The sequence below is a fragment of the Aedes aegypti genome, chromosome 1 (genome assembly GCF_002204515.2).
Source record: "Aedes aegypti strain LVP_AGWG chromosome 1, AaegL5.0 Primary Assembly, whole genome shotgun sequence".
NCBI classification, from domain to species: domain Eukaryota; kingdom Metazoa; phylum Arthropoda; class Insecta; order Diptera; family Culicidae; genus Aedes; species Aedes aegypti.
In genome coordinates this window covers 274643254-274670782 of record NC_035107.1, presented here as the reverse complement: position 1 = coordinate 274670782, position 27529 = coordinate 274643254, and the positions used below count along the sequence as shown (strand labels likewise).

At 40.7% G+C, this 27529-nt stretch overlaps 1 protein-coding gene across 7 annotated transcripts in view; it reads left to right on the top strand.

The window, feature by feature from the left end:
* The window catches only part of LOC5578805 (ankyrin repeat domain-containing protein 12), a 543013-nt gene that overhangs the window by 357257 nt on the left and 158227 nt on the right, over nt 1-27529 (top strand). The window contains exon 2 of one of the 7 annotated variants that reach the window (XM_021837856.1): nt 19425-20102. The exons of 1 other annotated variant lie outside the window; for it this stretch is intronic. In XM_021837856.1, coding sequence (XP_021693548.1) covers nt 19551-20102 — 552 coding nt within the window. In that variant the 5' untranslated portion in view covers nt 19425-19550. Of the gene's footprint in view, nt 1-19348; nt 20103-27529 lie in introns of those variants that run through there. 5 more of the 7 variants (XM_021837855.1, XM_021837859.1, XM_021837861.1 and 2 more) reach the window with 5 other exon arrangements.

Below are 27529 nucleotides of genomic sequence, written 5' to 3'. Positions count from 1 at the left end.
AAAAACTTCAAAATTTGCATCAGTCTAGTGCCCAATTAAGCTCAAGCTGAAGCTCAACCATGTGATGAGACTACGGAAAAAATTTGACGAGATGGAATGAGGCTTTGATTTGAAGTCCATTAGGTATTCTGTAGGAAATCCACAAAAAAAAACCTGATGCATTGAACGGAATTTCCTGAGGATATTGAACAAAAATATACATTCAACATTTTGTAAAATAGCGTGGTTTTCAAATGATCCATTCACTATGCGTCTGAAAAGAAAAGTGATAACCTATCTTGATGCATACGAATTTTCTTGAGAGAAAAAGGTTATTTTTCTTTATCGCAATTAGGAGAAATGTAATTTTAAATGGAGCTCGCTGTAGAATTTTTTTCCGCCAAAGAAGCTCGAAGATTTATTATCAAAGAATCTGTCAAAGAATCTTTTACTTTTCTAGAGCGAAGCAGCACACTTAGCTTAACGCGGACAAAACTCTAAGCTCTGTTAAGTATGTATTCTTCCATTCATATGGACTCCACAAAACACGTGCAAATTCTTTTTTGCCATTTAACATGCTTCTCAATTCACCCAACAAATTTTCTCCACGTGGACGTTAAGTATTCTAATGCAGTACTTTGAGCCCGGAAAGCTCTTTTCGGTGACATTATTGTTTATCCCGTTCCACCGGTTGTTATCACTCTCTGCACTTGTGTTCAGAGCGCGGTCCTAATGTGTCATTAAAATTTCAAACAATCTCCCTCTCATGGAAAGTCACTTCCAGAAGAAAAGTAAACGCACTGGGCCATTACCCTCCCATCAGAGACAATAGATGCTTCTTGAGGCTTGAAGTTCGTTTTCTTTCGAAACAAAAAAGTCAGTTGAAGAAATTACTTGTGAATTTTACGACTCCCTCCATGGTCGGTGTTTTTTTTTTTTTTGCTGAGAACAGTTGCCTGTTCTTATCAGCGTTAGCTTGAGGCTTTATTCGCTACAATGTTCGCATTGAGAATTTTAACGATGAGTGCAAACTTTTAAACAGAAAAAGAATTTATGACTTATGAATCAAAAGATATGATCGATGCTCTAGCGTTTGTTTTTTCGGAGCACAATTGGGACAAATATGTGCAGGAAGCAAGCCTATCATCGAACTTAAATGAACAAAATAATTGTAAGAAATCGCACGTTGAATTCTGTTTTTTTTTGCCCACCATCAAACCAAACAAAGAAAATGCGGCCAACGAAGATGCGAATTAGTACCTTCTACCAAACAACTGAGCATCCCCAGCACCTCATTTCGAGGAAAACAATGCCAAAGGAACGAGAACGAATATCCCCCTCGTCGCTCGGTGGTTGTTGGCCAGTTCTTTTTCTCCGAAAATACCAAGAATAAGAAACAAGAGTTGCTTGCTTGCGTCCAAACTTTTGTACCCATCAGGGTTCTTACTCTATGCTTCTAGCATCAACACATTCGCATCGCTTAGGGGTATGCGATACTTTGTATGATTCCGTCAATGACGTTTCGAAACAAAATTCCGTGGAATTTCCCGGAATCCATCGAGACGAAATTTTAACCTTCCAGTGGTCGCATGGTTTGCCACCGTCAGAACCACCGCTGTACTGTTGTGAACGAAAAGCGAGGTTTTTTCAACGAATGTTGGAGTATGGAGAAGTTTTTTCGATTCGAGATGAGACATGGAAAGATTTCTTCCCGGGAGTTCCTAACGGGATAAAAGTTCTTCGGATGAAGCTAAGGAAACCCATTCCATCGTATGTGGACAGTGAGATGAGCCTGGTGACTTACAAGGGGCAGGCCGCCACTTGTAAACACTGCCAAAGAAATGTTCACTACACACAAAGCTGCTCAGAACACGCCAAATCTCTGAGTGTATCGGTGAACGAGCGACTAACTATGGCCGAGGCATTGAAAGGTATCCGGAATATTTCCAACAACCAAATGGATGGAGACATTTCACCCATGGCTAGCACCTCCAACATCGCTGATTTGACCAAGGATGCACCAACGCATACGTCCAACGCGTCGTTGGCGAGAGAGATTTCCCTTTCTTCGACGGAACAAATGGAGCAGGATTTTCCTCAATTGCCTGGTGTAGAGAAGGATGCGGCTGTAGACGCTTCGAATGCCTTTGCTACGGTAGACGAGAATGGGAATGATCGGCAGGCCACGTCTCATGGTCCATCTGATCGTCTAAACACACGAAGCAAACAACAAAAAACAATCCCCAATGTCAAACGTCCTGGATCTCGACTTGTAGATGACAACAAGAATACCGAAAAAAGGCAATCCCGATCGGAGGTACGCTTAGATAGAATCGACACACGAGCGTTTTCAAAAAGTAGGAAACACTAGCATCTGTACAGTACAACCATCGAAGCAACAATGTATACCATTATCATCTCTACAAACACACATTCCAATAGCATCATGGACCGACTATCTACCACATCTACGATATGTTTTGAAATAGATCGGCGACTACTATTGTTTTCTAAGGTAGGCAAAAATTACACTAGTGTATGTCTTGCCGAAGCTTTTTCGGATACTACACACATTGAGCATGGAATTTCACTGTTCGCAGGATCGTACATCCCTCTTCGATACGATGACTGAGTTACAAAGCTATAAATAGCCACCATCAACATGAATAGAATCAGCAGCGAGGCGAAGCTGGCGGCTCTGGCGTCATTCACAAGATCCTGTGATGCCGATATAGTGTTTCTACAAGAGATAGCCGTAACTTATCTACAACTGCCTGGCTTCAACATCGTCGTAAACATTGATGAACGTCGGAGAGGTACAGCGATAGCGATTAGAACATTTTTTGCATACACCAATGTCCAGAGAAGCAGAGATGCGAGAATCATTAGTCTACGAATTAACGGTACTACATTCATAAATGTGTACGCCCCCCGGGTACTCAGAATAGAGGGACTCGAGAAAATTTCTTCAACAGCATACTTCCATACTACATAGAAAACGCCACGGGTTCAGTAGTCATGGGTGGCGATTTTAACTCCGTAGTCAATTTAGTCGATGCCTCTAGGAATAACTCCCATAGCCCTATGTTCAGAAGACTTATGCAAGCAAGCGACTTGAAAGGTAGTTGGCAAATCCTACACCGTGGACGTGTAGAGTTTTCACTGATTCGATCAGATTATGCCTCTCGCATAGACAGAATACTTGTATCTAGCAATATATCTAGCCATATGCGAACTGCGTATTTCACATGTACTCCGTTTTCCGACCATGAAGCATATGTTGTACGCATGGTCCTACCAACATTAGGGACTGCACCAGGTCGCGGAATATGGCGATTGCATAGCGACTTTCTTGAAGATACAAGAGCTCGGCATCAAATGGAGATACTGGGTAAGATTTCGACGAAATTTTCCGAGTTGGATCTCCTGGTGGATAAACTTTTTGAAACCCAAGTTGATTTCGTTCCTAATATGGAAAACGGCACAGAAAAATCGCAGTTTCTACGACACTACGGAAATGTACTATGCAATGCTGAATAACGCTTACAGTACATACCACGGAAACCATGATCAGTTGCGTACCATCAATCATTTGAAAACACTTATGCTTTCTCATCAGAGGAATCACTTCAAGGCACGTTGACAACGAAATGAAGTTCAATAGGGGGTGAGAACACATCCATTTTTCACATCGCCAATGAAAAAAAGCGCAAATGTGAAAGAACGATAAGGAAACTTGAAACGGAGAATGGCTTGATAGAGGATCCTACTGATATTCAGCACACTGTTCACAGCTTTTTTGAAAACCTCTACACTTCATCGAACTCGGTTATCGATGAGAGTTTCAACCCAGTGCAGAGAATAGCTGTAGACAACTAGATAAATCTCAACATTATGGACCAAATATCATCGGATGAAGTACTACAGGCGATTAAATGTAGTTCCTCGCGAAAGTCACCTGTCAACGATGTGCTGGCAGGCAGAGCACCGAAAGAATTTTTTGATGGTGTGATAGTTTCGGTGCGAAAAAAAGGCGGTGATGACTGCATTATAAGTTATCGCCCGATCTCGTTATTAAATTTTGACTACAAACTTTTTTCAAGAAACATCAAACAACGAATGATACCTCTTCTTCCTTTTGCTCTCTCTGATAAGCAAAAATGTTCTAATGGACGGAGGAACATATTTGAAGCAACTGCAAGGATCCTGGATCGACTCTGCGAACTTAACGAGCACTGGCTAAATTATCTATTGGTAGCATTTGATTTTGATCATGCGTTCGACAGAGTTGACCATATATTTTTGATGAACACAATGCGTAAAATGAACTTCAATGACAGATTGGTAAATCTTCTGATAGGCTGTTATGGGAGCAGCTACTCTAGAGTATTGGTCAATGGAACTCTGTCCCAGGAAATTAAAATACAAAGGTCTGTGCGGCAGGGAGATCCACTTTCTATGATCCTGTTTGTTATTCATCTTCAGCCTCTCCTGGACAAACTTATTGTGATGTTTCCCAATGCTATCTTAAACGCTTATGCCGATGATCTTTCAATGTTCATTGGAAGTGAACAGCAGCTCTGTGCAGTAATAGCAGTTATTTTAGATTTTGAAAGAACATCAGGCGCAGTTTTGAACAAAAGCAAGTCCGCAGCGATGATGTCCGGTATTGTACAACTTTCACCGCAAACTGAATGGCTTCGAGTTGAAGAAAAAGTAGGTATACTAGGAGTAACGTTTGCAGAAAATATGACGGACATTGTAGAACAAAACTGGAGTAAAGTACTGCGTGGTTTTCAAGCTCGATTGTGGTTGAACAATACAAGAAACTTGAATCTCGTACAGAAAGTAATTTTGATAAATACTTACATAACCTCAAAATTATGGTACATCGCTTCCATACTACCTCTACCTTAAAAATATTCTGGAAAGTTTATCTCAAGAATCGGATCTTTTTTGTGGTACGGAAAGCCATGGACTCGTATTGCTTTTGAATCGCTTGTGCTTCCTAAGAAGCGAGGTAGTTTGAATCTACATTCACCAGAAATTATGGCAAGAGCATTGCTTGTAAATAGAACTACGTCAATGGCAACAGAGCTTCCCTTTATGTGGAGCTTTTTAGAGCACAATGTGAGCCCGCCGAACATCGGAGGAATACCAAGGAAGTTCGAGCACGTTCGGACTGTTGTGAAGGAAACTGCTTTCCTTCCGGACACGGTAATTACTTCAGTATGCCATCCAATGCCATCTACCAGTTTTATCTTTCACTTTTGAAGGATCCAAAGTTAATTAGAGAAAATCCCCATAGAGATTGGAAAAAGTATTCAGCAATCTGCACAGCAAAATATTAACATCAGATCAACGAGCCACATGGCTGGCTGTCATACATCGTAAAATGCTTTTCAATAGGAGCAGAAAAGATAACCCAGGGTCCATGCGAAATTGACACAGTGATACATCATCTCTCCAAATGTGGAGTCAATAGGCAATTTTGGTCCTACATGCGGAACTACTTCATCACAATAGATCGTCGTGTAGCAAGCTTGGACGCGCAAGAATGGCTGTATCCGGTATTACATCGAATCAACAGACAAACAAGATAACACTTTGTAAAATCACTTAGCATAATGATAAAGTACATGATTGAAATCAATGAAAACCGAAGGACGGAGGAATTGCGGAAGCGAGTTGATAGGAGTTGCTGGAAAACGGGATGGACTTTCTCCGGTGGGTAACCGGCTCGAATACTCCTCTTCACGTCCCATATAATCGAGGGTTTCCGTCCGTGCCAAGTGCGATCGGGAGTGCCGTATCTGTGAGTTCCTCCAGACGATCCGAAACGTGCCGAATTAAGGGAAGAGTGTTGTTTCGGTTGTTCTTAGCTAGAGTGCGGATGGCTATCCTCGCTATGCACTGAACCGCCAGCAGCTCAAAGGGTAAAGTGCCCGCTTTGATCATGACCGAAATTGTCGGGCTGGTGACGAGGGTTTCATATCTCTCAAGAGTACATAAATGTGCTAACGAGTCCCAACCAAATCGTCTCGCAGCTCATCGGAAGCCTAGCCATGGGTATTCAAGTTGTGAAGCAACTGCTTAGTATACGGTAACATGATACGGTCGAAGGTTCGCGATCAATTTTTGCGAAGGTTCGCGAGAGTTACAATTTCGACTCTTGTTGAGACATTTTTTCATTACTTTCTCATATTATTGTGCTGATTTTTAAAAAGCACATGTGACGGAGCACATGAGACCGCATTGAGATACATCTCAAGAAAAATGAAGCGCTCTTAAAAAGGTCTCACAATGTACAAAACGAGGGTTTGCAATGTTGCTGGTCCTCCTCGGTTTACGATTGTAAGTTACCAATTCGATTCCGAACGTCAGTTTTGCAATAACTAACGCCGGTCCGACTGCAGTCAGACTAACGGTCTGCAATTCCTGATACTTTGAGCCCTTTTGACGACTAGGAAGATATCGTCAGCGTACAGGAGTATGTCGACTCCATCTGGCAGTACCCGCAAGATGGGCTGCATCGCGCCAAAGAACAGCGTTACGGACGGGTAACACTGATCCTTGTGGCTTTCCATTTTCCAACTTGTGTTCACTTGACGGGTTTCCACCTATCGCCACTTGAAACGTCCGCTCCGAGAGGAAGTCTCGGAAAAAGTTCATCATCCGACTACTAATCCGCCATGATTTCAGGGTGCGAAGTATACCGCGCTGCCAGGTGATGTCGTATGTCTTTGACAGATCCGAAAACGCTATCAAACAGTGCTCATCGATATTTGGTATCGACTTCCCAAGCTCGGCGAAGTACGTGTCAATATCGCGTTCCACACGGAAGTCGGGCTGACGCTTGTCAAGTCGTCCATTCGACTGCAGGTCTGCGATTAGACGACGGTTTACAATCTGTTCGAGTGACTTCGTCATGCAGCTGTTGAGCGAAATGGGTCGAATGGCAGCAGGACCGGAATATTGGCTATTCGGTTTTGGACTAGGGAAGGGACGACGAGGGCATTTTGCCAGCTGGCAGGAAACTCGCCGCTGCGCCAGACTTTATTCAGCAGCTCCAGCAATATAAACTTCACGGATACAGGAAGTTTGGCTTGGGTAACATCAACGTTGCACGCGTCGCCGGTATAAGACAAAACTTTTATGGACCCTCTCTGAGCTGTCACCGTCGTCGATCGATGCCATAGAACGTCGCTAAATCTACCGCGCTACTTCTTCGGAGCTATCCGTGAATCCGTTAGGCCGTTTGATAACAACTGAGCGTCTCTGCCGATTTCCACGCAGTGTCTTGACCACTCGCCACCGTCCGGTGGACGATTGCTTCTTCGCTTGTTTAATCGCCTTTCACGCCGCAGCTTTTGCTGCTTGGAATTCCGCCAATGCTTCGGGTTAACCTGCTGTAGACGTCAGAGCGACCGAAGACCCTTTCGTCGCCGATGGATTGCCGCCTTTGCCCCGGATCGCTACCACGGAGCGGCTTTCGGGTCGATTGGAATGGACCTAGTCGCTGCTTTTTTTAAGTGAACTATTCGCTAATAGCTCGTGTAGGATGTAGGAAGCTCGACCTCTGAGCGGATAATTTCTGCTGTAATCCGTTTGAAGCTGTCAATGAGCTGAATCATCGATAGTGACGGTAGTGGTCAGCTGTGACAATGTACAATGCAGCCCACAGACGCTCAGACGATTTGACCAACATTGGCTCCGCCCCCAGGTTGATGTTCATGTTGGTGCTATGTTTGACCGTGTGTGTTGCTGCTTAACGAACCAATTTGACAGTTTGTGAAACCGATGTGACGGTTGGCGAATCGGTCGGCCAAAATCAAACGAGTTTGATTTTGCTCAAACCATCGAAAACCACAAACATCGACGTCAGCATGACAAATTGAAGCTTCGACGCGCTCTTGAGTTGTTTCTATATATACCACTAGCGTTTTCCCACAATATTTAACCTATTTCTTTAAAAAATACACCAGTAGTTCCACCGGTAATTCCTTCAAAAGTTCAATACGGAATTCCTTTAGGGATTGTACCAGGATTTCCTACAAAGATTCCATCAGAAATGTCACCAAGCAATGGGATACTTTTTCAACTTCTTCCAGGGATTCCATCAGGAGAATTTCCATCAGAAGTTATTGTAAGAATTACACCAGGAATTCTTTCAAAATTTCATCCATGAATTATATTAAGAGTGCTTCTAAAGATTCAATCATGAGTGCCATGGAGAATTGCATCAGGGTTTCCATTAGGGGTTTCTCTAGGGTCTCCATCGGAAGTTCCTCTATGGTTTCCTCCGGAAATTCCTTTAGGTATTCCATCGGAAGTCCCACTAGAAATTCAATCGAAAGTTCCTCTAGGGATTCCAGCTGAAGTTTCTTTAGGGATTCCATCGTGAGTTTTCTTAGGATTTCATAAAATATTCTAGGGATTCCATCAAGAGTTCCTTCAGAGATTCCATCGGGAATTCCTCAAGAGATTATATCAGGACTACCTCGATGAATTTCATCAGGATTCCTTCTAGGGATATCACTAGAAGAACTAGGGTTTCTATCAGAAGTTTCTCTAGAGATTCCATCAGATGTTTCTTCAGAGATTCCATCGGGAATTCCTCCCGAGATTATATCAGGTGATCGCATAAGAAGTTCCTTCAGCGATTCCATCAGGAATTCCATCAGGAATCTTATGAGTAACTTCAACAAATGTCAACAGAAGTTGCTATAGAGAATCCTTAAGGGGTTCCTCTAGGAGTCTTCAGAGACTCCACCTGAAACTCCTCCAGAGATTACATTTCAAGTTCTTCTAGGGTTTACATCAGGAGTTCATCTGAGGATTACATCAGGAGTTTTTCTAAGGACTGCATCAGGAGTTCCTTCATGGATTTGATTAGTAGATCCTTTAGATATTTCATCTAGGCTTCCTCCAGAGATTCTATCAAAAGTTTCTGTAGGAATTCTATCAGGAGTTCAATCATACCTGGAATTCTTCTTAATTTTCTTTAGGGATTCCATCAGGAGTTCCATCGGAGATCGCGCCTGGAATTTCTGTAGAGATTATATCAGGGATTCCTCAAGGAATTCCATAAGGAGTTCCTTCTGAGAATTTACCTGGAATTCTTACAAAAATTCTATCAAAAGTTTCTCTAGTAATTCCATCATAAATTTATCAGAAGTTCTTCCAAGAATTTCATCAGAAGTTTCTCTAGGGATTTCATCAAGATTAGCAATTCCTTAAGGAATTCTTCAAGGCGGTCCTCCCGGAATTAATCAAGGGATGTCTCCCGAAATTTTTCAAGGAATATGATATCCAAGGATCTTCAAGGGTTATCAGGAATTACTGGGATTTTATCAGAAATCTCTTATAAGGATTTTATCGCCGTAATCGCTCATAAGATTCCTCCGGAATTCCTCAAGGAATTTTTCGCGGAATATCTCCAGTGATTTTTGGGGGTTTTCAGGAATTCCTCGGGCATTTTTACCAAAAATTTCTTGTGAGGACTTCACAAGTAATTTGGGAATCCACCAGTATATCCACTGAATGATATGAGGAGCTCCTCCTTGGATTCAAAAAAGGAATTCCTTCAGGGATTTCTTTGAGAATTCGTTCTGTCATTCCACCAGGAATTCCTTAGAAAATTCCGCTAGGATTCCCTCTAAGGATTCCAACTTAAAATCCCTCACATAAATCCTGCAGGAATTCCTCTAAGGAGTCCGCCAGACGTTCCTATATTGCACCTGAAATTCATCCAGGTGATTCTCCATGATTTCCATCAGGAAAACCTTCATGTATTTCAGTTAGAATTCTCAAAGGGATTTCCGGTGATTTTGGCGGAAATTCAATAAATTCTTTAGAGGTGCTTCCAAAACATTCTGGAATAAATCCACCAAGGTTTCCGCTAAGATGATCTCCATGGAACCCACAACGAACTTGTTATGGGATTTGACCACAATTTCCGATAAAGATTACACCACTTACTGCTTCAGAGGCTTCATCACTGCTTTTTCTAACTATTTTACCACAAAATTCCAAAAGATAATTCTCCCAGGGATTCCAATCATATTTACTCAGAGGAATTAACAAAGCATGTTTCTAATTACCTTGGGGCGGTCCATTAATTATGCAAGGGTTTATGGGGGGAGGGGGGGGTTAGAGATTTCTTACGCGCCATACAATTTATTTTTAATTTTCATACAAAAAATCTTACAATGGGGGGTGGGGGGATTGAAAAACCCCGAAAATTGTCTTACGTAATTAATCGATCGCCCCCTTGAAGTTGAAATCTCTGGAAGGATTAATTGGAAAATTTCTGGAGAAAATCAAAAAACAATTTGTTGTGAAATCCTTGGTGGAATCACTTAAATAATCACTGGAAACATTCCGAGAGAATTCCCTGGAAAAATTCTTAAATGTATCTCTGGGAGAACTTTTAAAGCAATCCCTAAGGGAGTGTTGGGGATTGACCGCTTCACGATCTTAAGTTAAACACAAATAAATGATCTCGTCTCAGAGTATAACATAGACACTCGCTACATTAGCACTCTATGAATTACATATCTACTAACTAGCCGAAACTAGGTAATGTGATCTAGTAGGCGATGATAATGTTGTATTTAGTTTCTCTCACTTTTTGCGCAACCGTCAACCAGAGAACACGTAATTCAGAAACATTAACAAACATTTTGGTCCTTCGAACCGGATGGGATATTTTTCGCTCCATAAAGGTAAATCAATTATAACTTTTAGCTTTTCATCAATTAGGTGTGATAAGTGTCCAACGCCTGGGTTGGATTCATCGACGCTTGGGTCGATGAGTGAGATATCCAATTGCGGAATTGGATATGCAAAACCGACGCTAGGGTCGTACTTACGGATTTCAACACGTGGGTTGAAATAAAACAGAACAGCAAGAGACAGACATCAATTTCCAACACGAGGGTTGGTCAAATTGAGCCTGAGAAAATCTTCCAACACGCGGGTTGGAAGTCACATGGTTGAGCTTGTACACGGACAGGCAAAATTCTAACACACGGGTTGGAATATTACACACACGAGACTGGAGTAGATTTTGAGGTTATGTTTGGCACACGGGCCAAGAGACACACATGTTATGAATATCGGTTCGGAATAACTCCTATAAAGAGCAGTAGTTTTGCGAAATTATGCAATGCGGCATAAATTTCAGATCGTTGTGTTGATTGTAGCGTTCTATAAGGAAACATCTTTCAGGCCACGTTCGAGGGTTGCCACAAAAAGTACGAACAGATAAAGAGCTCGCTTGAGCATTGACCCGATAAAGCTACATACAAAACAGAACTTGAGGTAGAGTGTAAATATGGCTTAGCAATGTTCGAAAAAAAAAATGATTTGCAACATGAAAGCACAAGCAACTAGTTCTTCCAACAGAAATTCTGTGAGACTTAAAACAGTTAATCTTTTGATTATTGATAGCTCAGGAGAGAGTTGGATTGAATGGATTAATAAAAACTACTCATTGATCCACAAAAAACTACTCATCCGAAAGTTGAGACATTCAAATACCTAAAATTGTTTTTACGAGGTGCCACCATCGGACTAATCGATTCAGAGTTAACCACTCAAACAAACTACACGATAGCTTGGGATCTTTTAGAATAACTCGAAACTTAACGCACTCGTTGAATGTTTGAACTAAATATAGTTGAGATGGAGTGAGTCATAGCCTTACGAGATTTGTTTGATTCGGATCTACGGTTTTCCCAATTCTAGAGCACCTTTTAGAGTCTTGTAACGCCATTCTCATACAATAAATGGCAAACAAATTGAATTCAGAAACATGTAATAAGCAAAAATCAGCAATATTTGGAATAAAGAAAAAAAAGTTACAAGCAATTGGAGAAATTTGTGAATGAGAGATGGTTTGGACGTGATACCAACAACATACAAAGAATTTTTAGAACCATCAAGCAATGAACGGTGATCAATGGATCAGTCCATACACCGCTGAATAATGTTCTGATAAGCGGTCCTACAATGCTACAATATCTGTTTAACATTTTCCTGAGGTTCCGATACTAAAGTCATGCAATAACAGCTAACCCTAAAACCATTTTTTAGTCGAGCTTTGATCTACTATAATGATTGACAACTGCAATTCACTACATATGAAGATTTTCTCCAGAAGAGGCTGTCTTTATACACTGTTACGTATGGAACAAGGTTGGCTTCGTTTACATCGTCACATTGCCTAAGACAACTTGCTCTCAAATATGAACGAGGTGTATCCAAAGAAAAATTGGAAACATGAGCAGTTAAATGATAATTCTACGGACCTCATATCGAGGGAATCGTCTACACTGAAATTATTCGGGAGCTTATCTTGGTGGAACGGGTCATTACCTCATTACCTTATGTGCAAAGGACATGGATTTTTGAAATGGGGCTAATGTTTTCCACAAATTGGTACATACATTCCTGGGAGAGCGATAGATTGGCGGCACATGCTTTCAAAACATGTAGTTTATATGTGTTATTTTGCGTGCATTGGAGGTATTGTTTGCACAAACTTTGAAATTGCCAAACATCATGGAGATTTGCCTATAAGTGTGTGCCTGGCCAAGGTGTAGAGATCGTGATAGTCCATGGAGCAATGTCTCAATTTCAATATTGTTGAACGAAAATCAGCTATAAACATCCTCAAAGTATATAGGAGTACTCACTACTCGATCATTTTTCCAAACTGAGCAATTGACAGTACACTGTTTGTGATTCATAAGGAATTGTGAAACTGTTGAACAAGCCAGGTGCAATGGTTTGCTGATGATACAGGAACTTGAGCATGTACAATTGTGTCATAAGAGTGATACAAAATAGAATGTTTGCCATTGAAATACAGCTGTTACTAAAGAACAAGCTTTTGTCAAGTTCCAGCTCTCCTATAACTCTAACCATTTTTAAGACGATCGCCAGGTTTTTCAGGTTGAAGTCGCAGGAGTGAGTTTTGATCAACAACTTCCATTGATTTTCTCAACTAAATGCAAACTAGCAAACCTACTGGCAGTTAATTAAACATTTGTAAAACTTTTATACGATAATTATGAAATGTTGGCCTATATACGGTCAAAACCTTACACGTCAAATGGTTAATCAGGGTATAAACTGCTTCCATAGCAAGCGTATAGTTAAGTCAGATAGCTCTGATTGAAAGAGTGAACCCAGGAAGATCATTCAAAATATATGGAATAGACATTGGAGTACTTTGAGTACTTTCCATTCACCAGGAATCAGAAAGCACATAAAATATATTTTATCTTATTCATTTGTCGTAGAGCTCGAGCAGTTCATTTAGAAATAATGAGTGCACTCTCAAGTTGAGAGTCTCAAATACAGAATTTATTACTGCCCTTAGGCGATCTGCAGATCAACGAAGATGAGGCAAAACGATTTACCGTGATTATGCAAACATCTCAATATTAAATCAAGACGCTCACTTCATATCATTCAAGAATTTTGTTATACACAAGGAGTTGAGTAGAAATTCGTACCTCTTGAGCAAATTCATGCAACTTTTTAAAGTTCTTAGGAACGATGGAGACTAGAGTTACTGTACAAGTGCTGTAACCTTTTCTGCAGGAGCCGCATTTCTTGCAGACACCCGGGCGCGCGCTGTTCATTTTGGGTGCACCTTATATTTCTTGAGATGTGCCTAGTCATATGGTCTGTTTTGAAGCGCAATAATTCAAGTGATGGCAAAATTTTCAACGAGGACCGAAATCTGCAAATAGATTCCTGAGAAGGTAACTCAGGGAGTGTGGGGTTGCCGCATCAACGACGACCCACTAAAACCAGCCAATGCAATTTACGTGAGCGATTCTCGCTGAATTGCTCAAGTGATGCACAGAATAGTAGTATACAGAATGCACAGATATTACCCTTGGCCACAGAAACCACTTTACGGTATTTCTTCGGAGAGATGCCAGTGTACTTAACACATGTAGAAGAAGTAGCCTAGGCAAACTGCTTTTCCTAGCCGACTTAAGCAATGTTACAAGGGACCAGCATCGCCAGGACTAATCCTCTGCAGCCAACTCTTGATCGGCGCGCCATAAGCGCTGTAATTCTTACATAATGTGAGTGACAGCCGAAGTTGCTGCATTCTAGCACTCGGCATCCGCACACATTCTCTGGATTATAATGTCGGAGGTTGTGTCCCCTCCGCATGTATCGAACATGCGATCTCTCACAACAATGAAATGAAGGCAATCGAACACGCCATGCTCCGCGATTTCCTCCACACTAGCTCAATTGAATATTCTTAGTGCCCGTACCTATGCATGTACTGCCTATAGCAACCACGTCCTGACAGAAACTGCGTCAGGTGGAAGTTCACTTCCCCATGGTTTCTCTTATACCAATCTGACACATCTACCCTTTGTGAAGTTATCTTATTCCTGTTGCCAACCTCTGAGCGTTATCTCTTTACACGCGTTGCGGACTCCTCTCGTACCTCTTTGATTGAAGCATTAAACATCTTCTTTGATGATGCAGACGACCTCTTTGAAAAACGTTCGGTATGCTCTTACTACTCTTAAGCACATCCTATACGTGCTTTCCAACCGCTTTATGTTTCTGCTCGTTCTAAGCGCCAAGCCTGCCAGGAGCTTGCGTTTGCTGGCAATTACAGCTGTTAGACATCATCCTTGAAAGCGCCGCTATAGCCATAGATGCCCTTTTACAGGCATATTCAATGTGGCTAGCGAAGCTGCGCTTGTCATCGAATATTACCCCAAGATGCCTAAGGGATCGCTTGGACTCTATGGTGCAATCACCTACCTAGTTAATTGCCCGTTGCTCGAACTTGCGATTATGGTCCACTACCATCTCAATCATTTGACGGGCCAGCCTTAGTTTCCTAGACTTCATCCATTCCTCAAATATGGAGATAAAGTGGCTACTGTCAACTCTACTTTCCCCATCGATTCGCCATAGACCACTAGGGTGATGTTGTCTGCGAATTAGAATTGTGCCTGATCAATGAAAAATTGCCACCGTAAATGGATTAGAGGTTGCGCTAATCATGTGCATCATGGACAAGATGGACGTGTTTCGGTTGCAAAGTTTTTGACAACAAAAAGCAATCAAAACATCTACTAAGTTGTGTCTGATACCGTTTGAAGAAAACAATGGCTAGGGGGAGCATGTTGGGGATTGACCGCTTCACGATCTTAAGTTAAACACAAATAAATGATCTCGTCTTAGAGTATAACATAGACACTCGCTACATTGGCACTCTATGAATTACATATCTACTAACTAGCCGAAACTAGGTAATGTGATCTAGTAGGCGATGATAATGTTGTATTTAGTTTCTCTCACTTTTTGCGCAACCGTCAACCAGAGAACACGTAATTCAGAAACATTAACAAACAGGGAGTTTATACTGCATTTTCAAAGGTAATTCCTGGTGCGTTTCTTGGAAAAACTGCTTCTAGAAAATCTGGAAGGCATTGATGAATAAATTCCTTAAGAAATACTCGGCGAAGTAGGTAGGTTACTGAAGTAACTTCTTCAGAAATCCCTTGTTGGGTCCAGTCGGGGATACATGAAAGCATCCTTGAAGGAAACACTGGAAGAATTTATACGATTTTTTTAAGATTTCTTGGAAAAATCCCCTGAGAAGTAACTTAGGGGAAACTTTAAAAAAAAATTACAAGCAGAATCTCAAAAGAATTTCCGTGTAGGATGCTATTTGAATTGTTTTGAAGTATTTCTTGTGGAATCCCTAGAGGCTTCCTGGTGGAATCCCTGGATGAATCCTTGTAGAAACTCTGGTAAGAATCACTGCAAGAATTCCTGAAGTAAATATCTGCATGTATTTCTGAAGGAATTTTTGAAAGAATTTTAAGCGTGTAGGAATCCCTGAAGTAATCTCTTGAAGAATGTTTGGATTAATCGTGGATTTTTTTTTGGAATTCCTGGTAATTTTTTTAATGGAATTCCTATATTAATTTCTTGGAAAGGATTTATTGAACAATCTCTTTAAGAAATTCTAGAGGAATTTCTGGTGGATTCTTAAAGAATCCGAAGTTTCGTTGGAGGAATTCTTAAACAAATCACTGGAGCATATTTTGATGAAATTCTCGAAGGAGGCATGGCACGAATTACTGAAGAAATCCATTGGGAAATTGTTGGAAAAATCCCTGGAGGACTCTGCAGAAAAAATGCAAGAGAGAATCGCTGAAGAAATTCGTTTGTTGAAATTTAAGGAGGAGTTTTAGGAGAAAACCCTTAAGAAAGTTCAGGTAAAATGCTTGGGAGAATTTTTGGAGATGAATTCATTGAGAAGTATCTGAAAAAAATCGTGATAATATCATTAATGCAACTAACTTCGAAAGGCATTCCTGGAGGAATCTTCGAGGAAATTGTTATAGCAATCTGAGGAGGAATGTTTGGAGACAGCCTTGGAGTAAGTTCTGAAAAATTACTGAATAAATAATTTGACGATTTTTTTTGGATTGATCTTTGAAGGAATCAGTGGAGGAAATCCTGAATAATTGTTAGAGCAACCGTTGAAAAAATTAAAGAATGCCACCTGAAGGATTTTCCCAGGAAGAATTTCTGATTGAATTGGTGGAAAAATTTCTAAAGGAAACATTGATTAAATTCCTGGTAGAATCCCAGGAAGAATTTTTGGTGGAACCCCTAGTATAATTCATGAATTCCTGGAAAAAACTTGAAAGTAGAATAACTAGAGCAAACCATTAAAAAATCTGGATAAAATCTTTGAAGAAATTACCATAGCCATTCCCATATCGATGAATGTTCAGAACAATCCCCAACAGAGACCACCCATAATTTTAGAGTTTTTTTATTTCCGGAATACTTCGTGCGAATTATAACTGGTATTCCTCATCCATATCTATTTCTTCCGGTACTTAAATTTTGAAAGTTCTGCTCTTCCTCACTACGGCTATTGCTCAAAAATCGTAGAATCGTGTGGGAGGGAACACAGCCACCGAATTCGGAAAAATGACAATCACGTATTCACTAGACTTGCCGAGATCGTTCAAAACATGCAAAGAAATATAGTGTTGCTGCAACTAACTTTGGCAGTCGGTCAAACGGTTGCAGCAACATAAATCGGTTTGACTAACTTGAGGGACGGAGTCAATGTTGGTCAAACCGTCTGAGCGTGTGTGGGCTGCATAACGGATGTTGATTGGGATGGGGATTGAATGTTCAGAAAAGGAATGATTTCGAAATTAATTTTCAAAATAAGTTTAATCATTTATTTATCTAGTTTGACAAATTCAAGCCACCTTTAAAAAAAACTGATAATTAAATAAATTGACGCTTATATTGAGCTGTTCGGTATTCCAATCCGCATGGTTATTTAATTAATTAACTCATTACGCGTGGTAAAGATGGACAAATTATGGGTGAAATTATGAAAAAAATCCACGTGCTCGGCTGGGATTTGAACCCAGGACTCTTGTATGCTAGACGAGCGTTTTACCAACTAAGCTACCGAGCCACTTGTAGACCCAATAACTAAGTTGGTTACAAGTTTAGAACTCAAATCCCTACAGACCACGCGGACCCCTTTCATAACCCATATCCATCCATCTCATGCGAGAAGAGCTAGTGCGATTTATTTAGTGTTGAAACTGTTTGCCTATCGTACCTACATCGCTTCCACAACAACTGTATTGTGGAAGAGTAAAGATGTGGGAAGGCTATCAACGTGTCGTTCTCACTCAAGTGACGACATGAATACTACAGAGAGGCAGTAACACTCTAATATAAATTGACGCTTATATTGAGCTGTTCGGTAATCCAATCCGCATGGCTAATAAATTAATTAACTCATTACGCGTGGTAAAGATGGACAAATTATGGGTGAAATTATGAAAAAATCCACGTGCTCGGTTATTGGGTCACCAAGTGGCTTGGTAGCTTAGTTGGTAAAGCGCTCGTCTAGCATACAAGAGTCCTGGGTTCAAATCCCAGCCGAGCACGTGAATTTTTTCATAATTTCACCCATAATTTGTCCATCTTTACCACGCGTAATGAGTTAATTAATTTGATAATTAAAAATAAGAAAACTATGTACAAGAAAAAAAAACGTATTTTCAGTGATAAATATATTACCTTCATTTGAAAGGTATCAATGCAAATAACCGAAAAGGATGTACTGCGATACAAATTATAAATTTGAAAATTGTTGTGCCAAATAATACTTTGCATCGAGCTTCCGAAGCATTTTGAATTTATTTTTCGTATCATCATAAAAAAATATTGGTAAATTCTGTCTATCTTTTCGTTTCGTATCGATTTGAGGAAATTTCGTATCGCACATCCTTAGCCTCGCAACGCGTTGTACCATTCTTCTGGTTTCTTTTGACGTGGCGGCGATGCTTGGAACAGCAACGACGGAAGCCGACAAACAAAAGACGGAGGAAGTTGTGAAACTTTTGCGTTCCTTTCCACCCACTACTAGCAGTACTGGTTACACTGAGTTGAAAAATAATGCTAAGACCCGGTCGGTGACCGAAGGAAGCGCGCAACCCCCCGTCCCCGTAAACCGGTCGTGACAGTAACCGGCAAACAGCATCACTATCAGCAGTGAAGCACATTTTCAAAATTAACATCCGGTGTTGCTACTAAACAATGGAGTCGGATGGGTGGATTACAGTTATTTTCGTTCGCTTTCTTTTCCGCTCTCGGCTTTTAAATTTACTTGAAGCAGTAAGGAACTTGCCGGATGCTGCCAGCGGTTCAAAGAACGACAGTTTGCTGAATTTTCTTGGAAATTTTAAGAATTCTGGAAGTTTTCTCATGCTTAGCGGTGAATTGTTACATGAGCTTGGAAGTACCGTCCCTGGGAGTGAGAATGGATAAAAACATAATCTGAAACATCTTTGAAAATATTTGGAATGTTAAGGTCACTTTTGATTGTTTATGGTTTTTGAATATCAATAGTCATCAACAAAAAGTGAGATCTTTAAAACATGCAAGATAGGTGAGCTTTTGGACATAGTTTTTGCTACTTTCTACAAAAATGAAATATCAAACTCTCGTTTCAAATGAAACGTTTCTTGGTTATGTGAATCTTAAATAAATTAATGGAACAGAGAGTGAAATTGAGTGCATTGTAAAAAAAAATGTGCGCATGGTGTGAGTGAGTATGTTCTTTAAGCTCTGAAGTAATTTAGACTGGACCGTGCATAACTAATGCTAGATTTTGGATAGCGGATGTTCATTGAATTATTTTCTTTGATTAATAAATGTTTGATAACGTTCAAAACATTGAGGCACTTAAATTAAAATTTTCCAATTCTTCTCATTTTCTTGAACCTCCTGTATACAGATGTAAGTAGTGTAGTATAGTAGTGTAGATATTTGACCGGATCAAAAACACAGCAAAACATAAAATCTACCATCGAATCCAGCCCCACGCATAGTTGACTTTCAGTGAGTGTTAAGTTCCCCAATAGTGCAGTAAAACCACCCCCCACCGTCATCGTCAGGAAAAACCTCCCCCCGAAACCGCGACCGAAAATGAAAAGTGCGATCCAGTCGTCGAATAAATGGAGGCGAAGAGTAAGCAGCACACCGCAGCAGTCCTTCCACAGCCAACGGCTTCGCCTCTGAGAGCCCCCACACAAGCTGCTGCTGCTGCTGCTGGTAGTGGAGGAACAGCGAGCCGCCGGAAACCGTCGGCCCTTGCCAATCGCGACCAGCAGCTACCGGGCAAACCGAAGCACACGGTCAAGTTTAGGGAGCAAGGCGACCAGGAGCTTCTGGTGGTGACAATCGAACCTTCTTCGTCCCCTGCTGGCGGCACCTGTCAGCTACCGGCGCTAACTACCACTTCGGAATCGACATCCGACCGACCAGGGACTGCCACCCATCATCGGGGAACCCCGTATCCCTCCTTGGCGGCGGGCGACCTAAGAAAACCTAAGGAGAAAGCTAAATCAAGTGAACAACGGACGAAAAAGGCGGCTACCTCGCCGGCGACGCAAGCGTCCAGTGTAGTCCGGCAGCACGGTCAGCGACTCGCGGAAGGATGCACGACGCTTATGTATGCCTGCCAGCAGGGACTTACCGAGGAAATTGTTAAGGAATTGCGCGAAAAGGTGAGTGCCATTCTACCGGTTGGTTTATATGTTTTACAGGATTTTTTATTGTTTCGATTGTGGATGACAGGTTTGCCGGAGAGCGGAATAAATAATGATTATTTGTAGCGCGGCAATGAGTTTTAATTGCTGTTGTTTGGCTTGAAACAGGATTTTGGTCACGAACGGCTTTCTTCTTCTTCTTTTTGGCATTTCGTCCTTACTGGGACAGAGCCTGCTTCTCAGCTTAGAGCTCTTATGAGCACTTCCACAGTTATTAAAGTTGAGAGGTTTCTTTGCCAAAGTTGCCATTTTCGTATTCGCATATCGTGTGGCAGGTACAATGATACTCTATGCCCAGGGAAGTCAAAGAAATTTCCATTACGAACATATCCGGGACTGACCGGGATTCGAACCTAGACACCTTAAGCATAGCATCGTATTAAAGCGCTTCTAAAGGCAAAGTTTCAGACAATTCGTCCGAGAAAACCCACCATGCCAAAATGCATCATCGAAGTGCCCGAATAGCTCTGCACCCTAAACTGATAATAACTATGGAGCTTGTGAAAAGACGCGTTAAGGGCCTTTGACAATTGTTTCCTGCATATGCTCGGCAATCTATAATGCATTTCATATCAGGTCAATCAAGTATTTTTTTTATAGCGAATGGTCAACACATGCAAGATTCAACAAGTTTAAATTTTTACTCATCTATCCAGTCAAGCACTTCACTTCAGCAATAAAAGCACCCAGTTTAAAATCCATCAGAATTCATCTAACTGGTTCATTCATTCAATCGAACAGTCAATCTGGACCTTTTGACACAAAAAACGGCCTCATCACTACATATCACCATAGCAAACTCAAATGCTAAATGCCAAAACGGGACCGCTTTTACACGATCAGCAATGATTGTTTGTACTCTCTGTACCATGTGTGAGAGCTTTGGTGTAAATTCGTGTTTTTTCATCCGGCTCACGGCAACCAATCTTTTACTAAATCGCAACTGCCCCCGGAAAGCTTCGGTGAATGCGCCATCGATATCGGGGTTCGCATTTCTAAAGCCGGTCGTGTGACCCGGGTGGTTCGTCCCGAGGCAGAATGGCACCACTTTGGTAGACTGTTCTTAGAAATTGAAATTTGCAATGAAAAATAAGAGTTGTATAAAATAGTTTTAACTTAATATCTTTGAAGTTTATTAATGCAAACTAATTAAATTTTGGTATTATTAACAATAGAGTCCTAAAATTTTAGAAAAAATATTGTTTTTTTTTTTTCAATAACACGATAAAGCGTGTTCCATTTACTACTTTGGCAAATTTTCCCGTTCAAATAACGGCAATATCATATTTAAACTTTAATTTAAAAAATGGGTAAAAAATTGAGACACTTTGGATCATGTTAAACATTCTCTTAGTTGATAAAAAGGCCATTGGGGTTTTCCTGTTTTATACAGGAGTTGTTCCTATCTGGCATTTCAAAAGGGACACGGAAAACAAAATTTACCCAAAATTTGAGTTTAAATCAGAGAGTGTGACAAAAATGTAAAAACCAAAAAAAAAGTTGTTCAAACTTAACCAAACGAAAAACATTTAAAAACCGCCGAGCATCATATTCAAATCCCTGCGTAGAAAGAACAGTGAAAATAAACTTAAAACTCTCAAACTCAGACTGATTTTGGATCTTTTGATCTCAAACTGCGTATTCTTCAAACTTTATTATGTTCCAGAAGAAATGAAATTAGCCACTTGGTTCGGGTATTATTTCGGATTCAAATGGGGTATATTTGTTCCAGAATTGATGGTTCTCGTAGATTTTTCAAGATAAGCGATAAGAAAATTATTCATTGTGTACTTTCTATAAGTATAAAGCTATAAAAAACCAATGGTTTAATTTGTTCTTAAACCCAATCGGTTCTACTAGACTAATATGCTAACCAAAGTTTTTCCTTTTTTTCGTGTTTTGAAGGCCTTGGGACAAAAGGGGTTATTGCTATTCTAATTTTTTCTTGTAAGTTCAGAAAATTTAACGGCTTTTCACGAAATGGCTGAATAGTGTTCATAAACCTTCGGCAAATCACTAGTTACGTTTGTAGATCTGAAGACATGAACTCAAGGAAATTTTAGGATAACCTTTAATAGTTGCTCAAAACAAAAACCAAACTACACCCCAACCTCTTTTGATGACCGTTATCGGGGGGTCGTAAAAAAAAATCGGTCGTAAAAAAAATCAGGGTTATAATTATGTTTTTGAAAAATGCAACGTCTAGAAGCGGAAAAGTTCGGCAAAGTTGAAGCATGGTTGTCATGGCGCTAGTGATTATGAAACTTTTGTTTTGCGGTTATCTTAGGATCCTAGCCACTTAGAAAGATGGCGCCTTCGGCAAAGTCATTCAGTAGCTCAAGCGCTATCATTATAAAAGTTATGAGATTCGAAATTTTGCCACCAGGCGGCGCTAGTGAGCATAGAATTTTTGTTTTGCGTATATCTCAGGATCCTGACCACCTAGAGGGATGGCGTCTTCGGCAAAGTTGTTCAGTAGCTCAAGTGCTATCATTATAAAGGTTATGAAATTCGAAATTTTGCCACCAGGCGGCGCTAGTGAGGATAGAATTTTTGTTTTGCGGATAGCTCAGGATCCTGGCCACTTAGAAAGGTAGCGTCTTCGGCAAAGTTGTTCAGTAGCTCAAGCGCTATCATTATAAAGGTTATGAAATTCGAAATTTTGCCACCAGGCGGCGCTAGTGAGGATAGAATTTTTGTTTTGCGGATAGCTCAGGATCCTGACCATCTCTAAGTAGACGACATATATATAAGTGGCCAGGATCCTGAGCTATTCGCAAAACAAAAATTCTATGCTCAATAGCGCCGCCTGGTGGCAAAATTCTGAATCTCTTAGTTAGAATAATGGTAGCGCTTGAACTACTGAACAACTTTGCCGAAGGCGCCATCTTTCTAAGTGGGAAGGATCCTGAGATATCCGCAAAACAAAAGTTTCATGCTCACTAGCGCCGCCTGGTGGCAAATCTCGAATCTCTTAGCTAGAATAATGATAGTCCTTGAGCTACTGAATAACTTTGCCGAAGACGCCATCTTTCTAAGTGGCCAGGATCCTGAGCTATCCGCAAAACAAAAGTTTCATGCTTACTAGCGCCCCATGGTGGCAAAATTTCGAATCTTATAACTTTTATAATGATAACGCTTGAACTACTGAACAACTTTGCCGAAGACGCCATCTTTCTAAGTGGCCAGGATCCTGAGCTATCCGCAAAACAAAAGTTTCATGCTTACTAGCGCCGCCTGGTGGCAAAATTCTGAACCTCATAGCGTTTATAATGGTAGTCCTTGAGCTACTGAACAACTTTGTCGAAGACGCCATCTCTCTAAGTGATCAGGATCCTGAGCTATCCGCAAAACAAAAATTCTATACCCAATAGCGCCGCCTGGTGGCAAAATTCTGAATCTCATAGCTTTTATAATGATAGTCCTTGAGCTACTGAACAACTTTGCCGAAGACGCCATCTTTCTAAGTGGTCAGGATCCTGAGCTATCCGGAAAATAAAAATCTATGCTCACTAGCGCCACCTGGTGGTAAAATCTCGTATCTCTTAGCTAGAATTATGATAGTCCTTGAGCTACTGAATAACTTTGCCGAAGACGCCATCTTTCTAAGTGGTCAGGATCCTGAGCTATCCGGAAACAAAAAATCTATACTCAATAGCGCCGCCTGGTGGCAAAATCTTGAATCTCTTAGCTAGAATAATGATAGTAATTGAGCTACTGAATAACTTTGCCGAAGACGCCATCTTTCTAAGTGGCCAGGATCCTGAGCTATCCGCCAAACAAAAGTTTCATGCTCACTAGCGCCGCCTGGTGGCAAAATTTTGAACCTCATAGCGTTTATAATGATAGTCCTTGAGCAACTGAACGACTTTGTCGAAGACGCCATCTTTCTAAGTGGCCAGGATCCGGAGATATCTGCAGAACAAATGTTATATGCTCACTAACGCCGCATGGTGGCAACGGTTTGAATCTCATAGCTTTTATAATGATAGTCCTTGAGCTAATCAACAACTTTGCCGAAGACGCCATCTTTCTAAATGGACAGGATCCTGAGATAGTGGCAGAATTCCGCAATTGAATGACCACCATATGTTAGCCCTTGAACTACTGAACAATTTTGCTGAACATCATGATCCTCTATTTTGAATACTTTTCAAGATAATGATCATTTATAAAAACGGTCGTTAATCTGAATTTCGGTCGTAAAAAAGTGGTCGGAAAAAGAACCGTCGGTAAAAAAACGGTCGTAAAAAGAGGTTGGAGTGTATATGAGCCTGTGTAGATGTTATCCTGAATTACAGGTCAGTCTTTACGTTGATCTGATGATCTGTACCCAAGTAGTTCTTGAGTGACCTTGAACAGTCGTTGAAATCAAATCATGGTAGAGTATAATTATTTCAATCCCAAACAGCTCATATAAACCATAACTACTAGTGGTCTAATGGCTACCGCTTCTGCTTCGTAAGCAGAAGGTCATGGGTTCAATTCCAGGCCCCGTCCGTAGTTGGAATACTTTATAGATACAATGTATCTTGGTTGTACAATCTGTATCTATCAATATCTTTCATTCTTCCATCTTTCATTCCTTCTACGCTCATTCGTATGCTGTAGCAATCGCTAGAACCAGAAACACACATTAGTTACGCCGTTTCCCTCTCTTCGCATTATATCACCATTCTACCTTACCACCATTCTACCATTCTACCTACCTTCTTTAACGCTTCACAATAAACATACAAATAATATATACGGGTGGGATATGGGCAGGCAGTTCGTGGACTGGATGAGGAAGTCGAGGATACCAGGTCCGAATAACGGAGAAGAATAATTCATTCTTCTCCAACAGCCCGCGGCGAGCGCCTGAAAATCAAACCAGACGGAATTCTTAATATCAATTAGGAGGAACCATGTCGTACGGCAAGACCTGCACTGGTGGTGACTCTAAATCACAATACACATACATACGCATACATACGTTCAAGGCAGTTAAATATTCTAAATTTTCATAGATATCTCTGGATGATGTATATCAAGATGAGCCTCCAAAGAAAGAACTTTTTACAGACATATATTGAAACATTCAATCTGTAACGTTTCCCATACAAAGAAGAGTATCCAAACAGAACGGTATGTTAATAGATGATGTTCATGAGCCATTGAGAGATCTCTTGTTACGCTTGTTGATCTGAAGACCTGTACTTGAAAGCTAATATGGGTAACCTTAGACAGTCGTTGAACTCAAATTTTGGTAGAGTAGAATCATATAACCCCATGTAGGATTACCCCCGTGAAGGCATCTAATCAAAGAAGCCTTGTTGATCTAGCTTTGTCAAGTAAGTCTTTTTAGTAGTCTATTTGTTATTTATTAAAGGAATTCCACACAAATTAAATTTCGAGGATCTCTTCAAAATATCAATACGACTTCGAACTGTTTTTTCAAAAGCCGAAAACTTCAAAATTTTGGGCTGTATATGTTTAGTGCCCGTTTTATTTGGACTGTATCTATCTCACACAGCAGTATCCTGCGTCTGATACCCCTTTCGGCCTTGCTAACCCCTATTGCCCCAAAGGCGCCATCAAAGCCTAATGCTCTGTGTACATTTGATTTTTCACCGACTGACTGACTCTCTAGCTTGTAACGTCCACCCCGGGCGATGTTGGTGCGATTTGTTGGAAATCCGCTTTCGGTCACAACCCGGCAGCGGCAATAGGCAGCTAAACACACCAGACACTCCGAATGCCGGATACAAGTGTGCGGACTGAATTGGGACGATTTGAGCTTTTTTTTTCTTTCACTACAGTTGATACGATGGCATCCATGCGATTAAATAGAACTCCCAGGCCCAGAAGGATGTGTTTTCACCGCGAGTCAAGTGGATTGGATCAAATTCGGTGTCAGCTTCCGGAGCTGCCGACTCCGGAATCGTTCGCGTCAATCGCTGATTCCGGCGGGCAGGATTCGTGTCGACAAAATCTTCTGAAGATGCTCGGCAAAGGGAAATTAGTGCCGATTGATTGAAGCTGAATCGCGGCTTCAAAGTAGTTTGAGCGATTTGAGTAATTGATCAGTCAGCGGTGAGATTGAAACTGGAAACCGACGAGTCGCGAAATTGTACGGATAGTGGTTTGAATGAGATTCCGTTTGAAATGGTTTAGATGAAGATGATCACTGAATCGTTGAAGTGACTGCACGGTATTTAATCTTGTGGGGAATCCACTGTGGTCGAAATTGAGGTAATAATTATAATTATATATGTTTCCGATATTCAGGATTAAGGATTCGGAATTCAGGATTCAAAGTGTTTTTGGATTTTTCTCTGGATTTCGATATTTGACGTTTCCTTCAAAGTTCGCTTCATGATTCCCAGTTTCCCACGGTGGGTGGCAACTATAGATAGAACCCCGTACAAATTGATATTCCCAGAACCTCATTGAACGATTGTACGACATTTCCCAGAATGACGTTCCCCAGAACGACATTCCCCAGAACGCCATTCCCCAGAATTGGACATTCCCCAGAAATCCATTCCCCAGAATGGGACATTCCCCAGAAAACCATTCCCCAGAATAGGACATTCCCCAGAAAAAAAAAAATAACAAGAGATCTTTGAGGTGTTCAAATCCAGGAAAATGGTAAATAGTGAATGCATCTAACTGGAAAATTCGAGGAAAACCATAATTTTCATAGGTTAAACATTTTCGTATTGTTCTTTTTTTATTTTTAACGGTAGGACTTTCGGTTTGTTGCAGTCTTTCATTCATTGAATGGAGAATCTTTAAATCATATTTTTTTTCAAATTAACCAGCTATGGTCGGAAATGTAATTCAAACCATTTTTATATTTTTTCACGATTTTTTCGTCGAAAAAGTTAAAATTTAGCGTGACATAATATGTGTACCAAATTTAATTATTTAGACAATAAACCTAGGAAGAACAGCATATGTTCAAAAGAAGGGAGAATATGCCATGAAAGCTGAAAAACAAATTCCGTTAATTTACTTTATGACATATTGCACTACACCAATCTCCCTTTGAAAGTACAATTAGAAAGAACAGCCAATATTAAAAGAAGGAAGAATAACTATGAAAACAAAAAACAATAGCTTGGATCAAGTTTGATCATAAAACACAGTATGGCATATGTAGGAGCAGCTTATGTTAAACGGTTGAGCTACTTTTCTTCGAATGTCGGTTTCCCAAATGTCGTTTCCCCGAACGCCAGTTCCCAGAATGCCAGTGCCCCGAACAACCCGTTTCCCCGAATAGCCTAGTTTCCGAAAAGTTTTTAGCTCTTATAATTATCATAACTTTTGTGTTTTGAAGTGGTAACAAACCGGTCATCTAATATGCACCCTTCTTCACTTGATTGGCGGTTCTTTCGAGT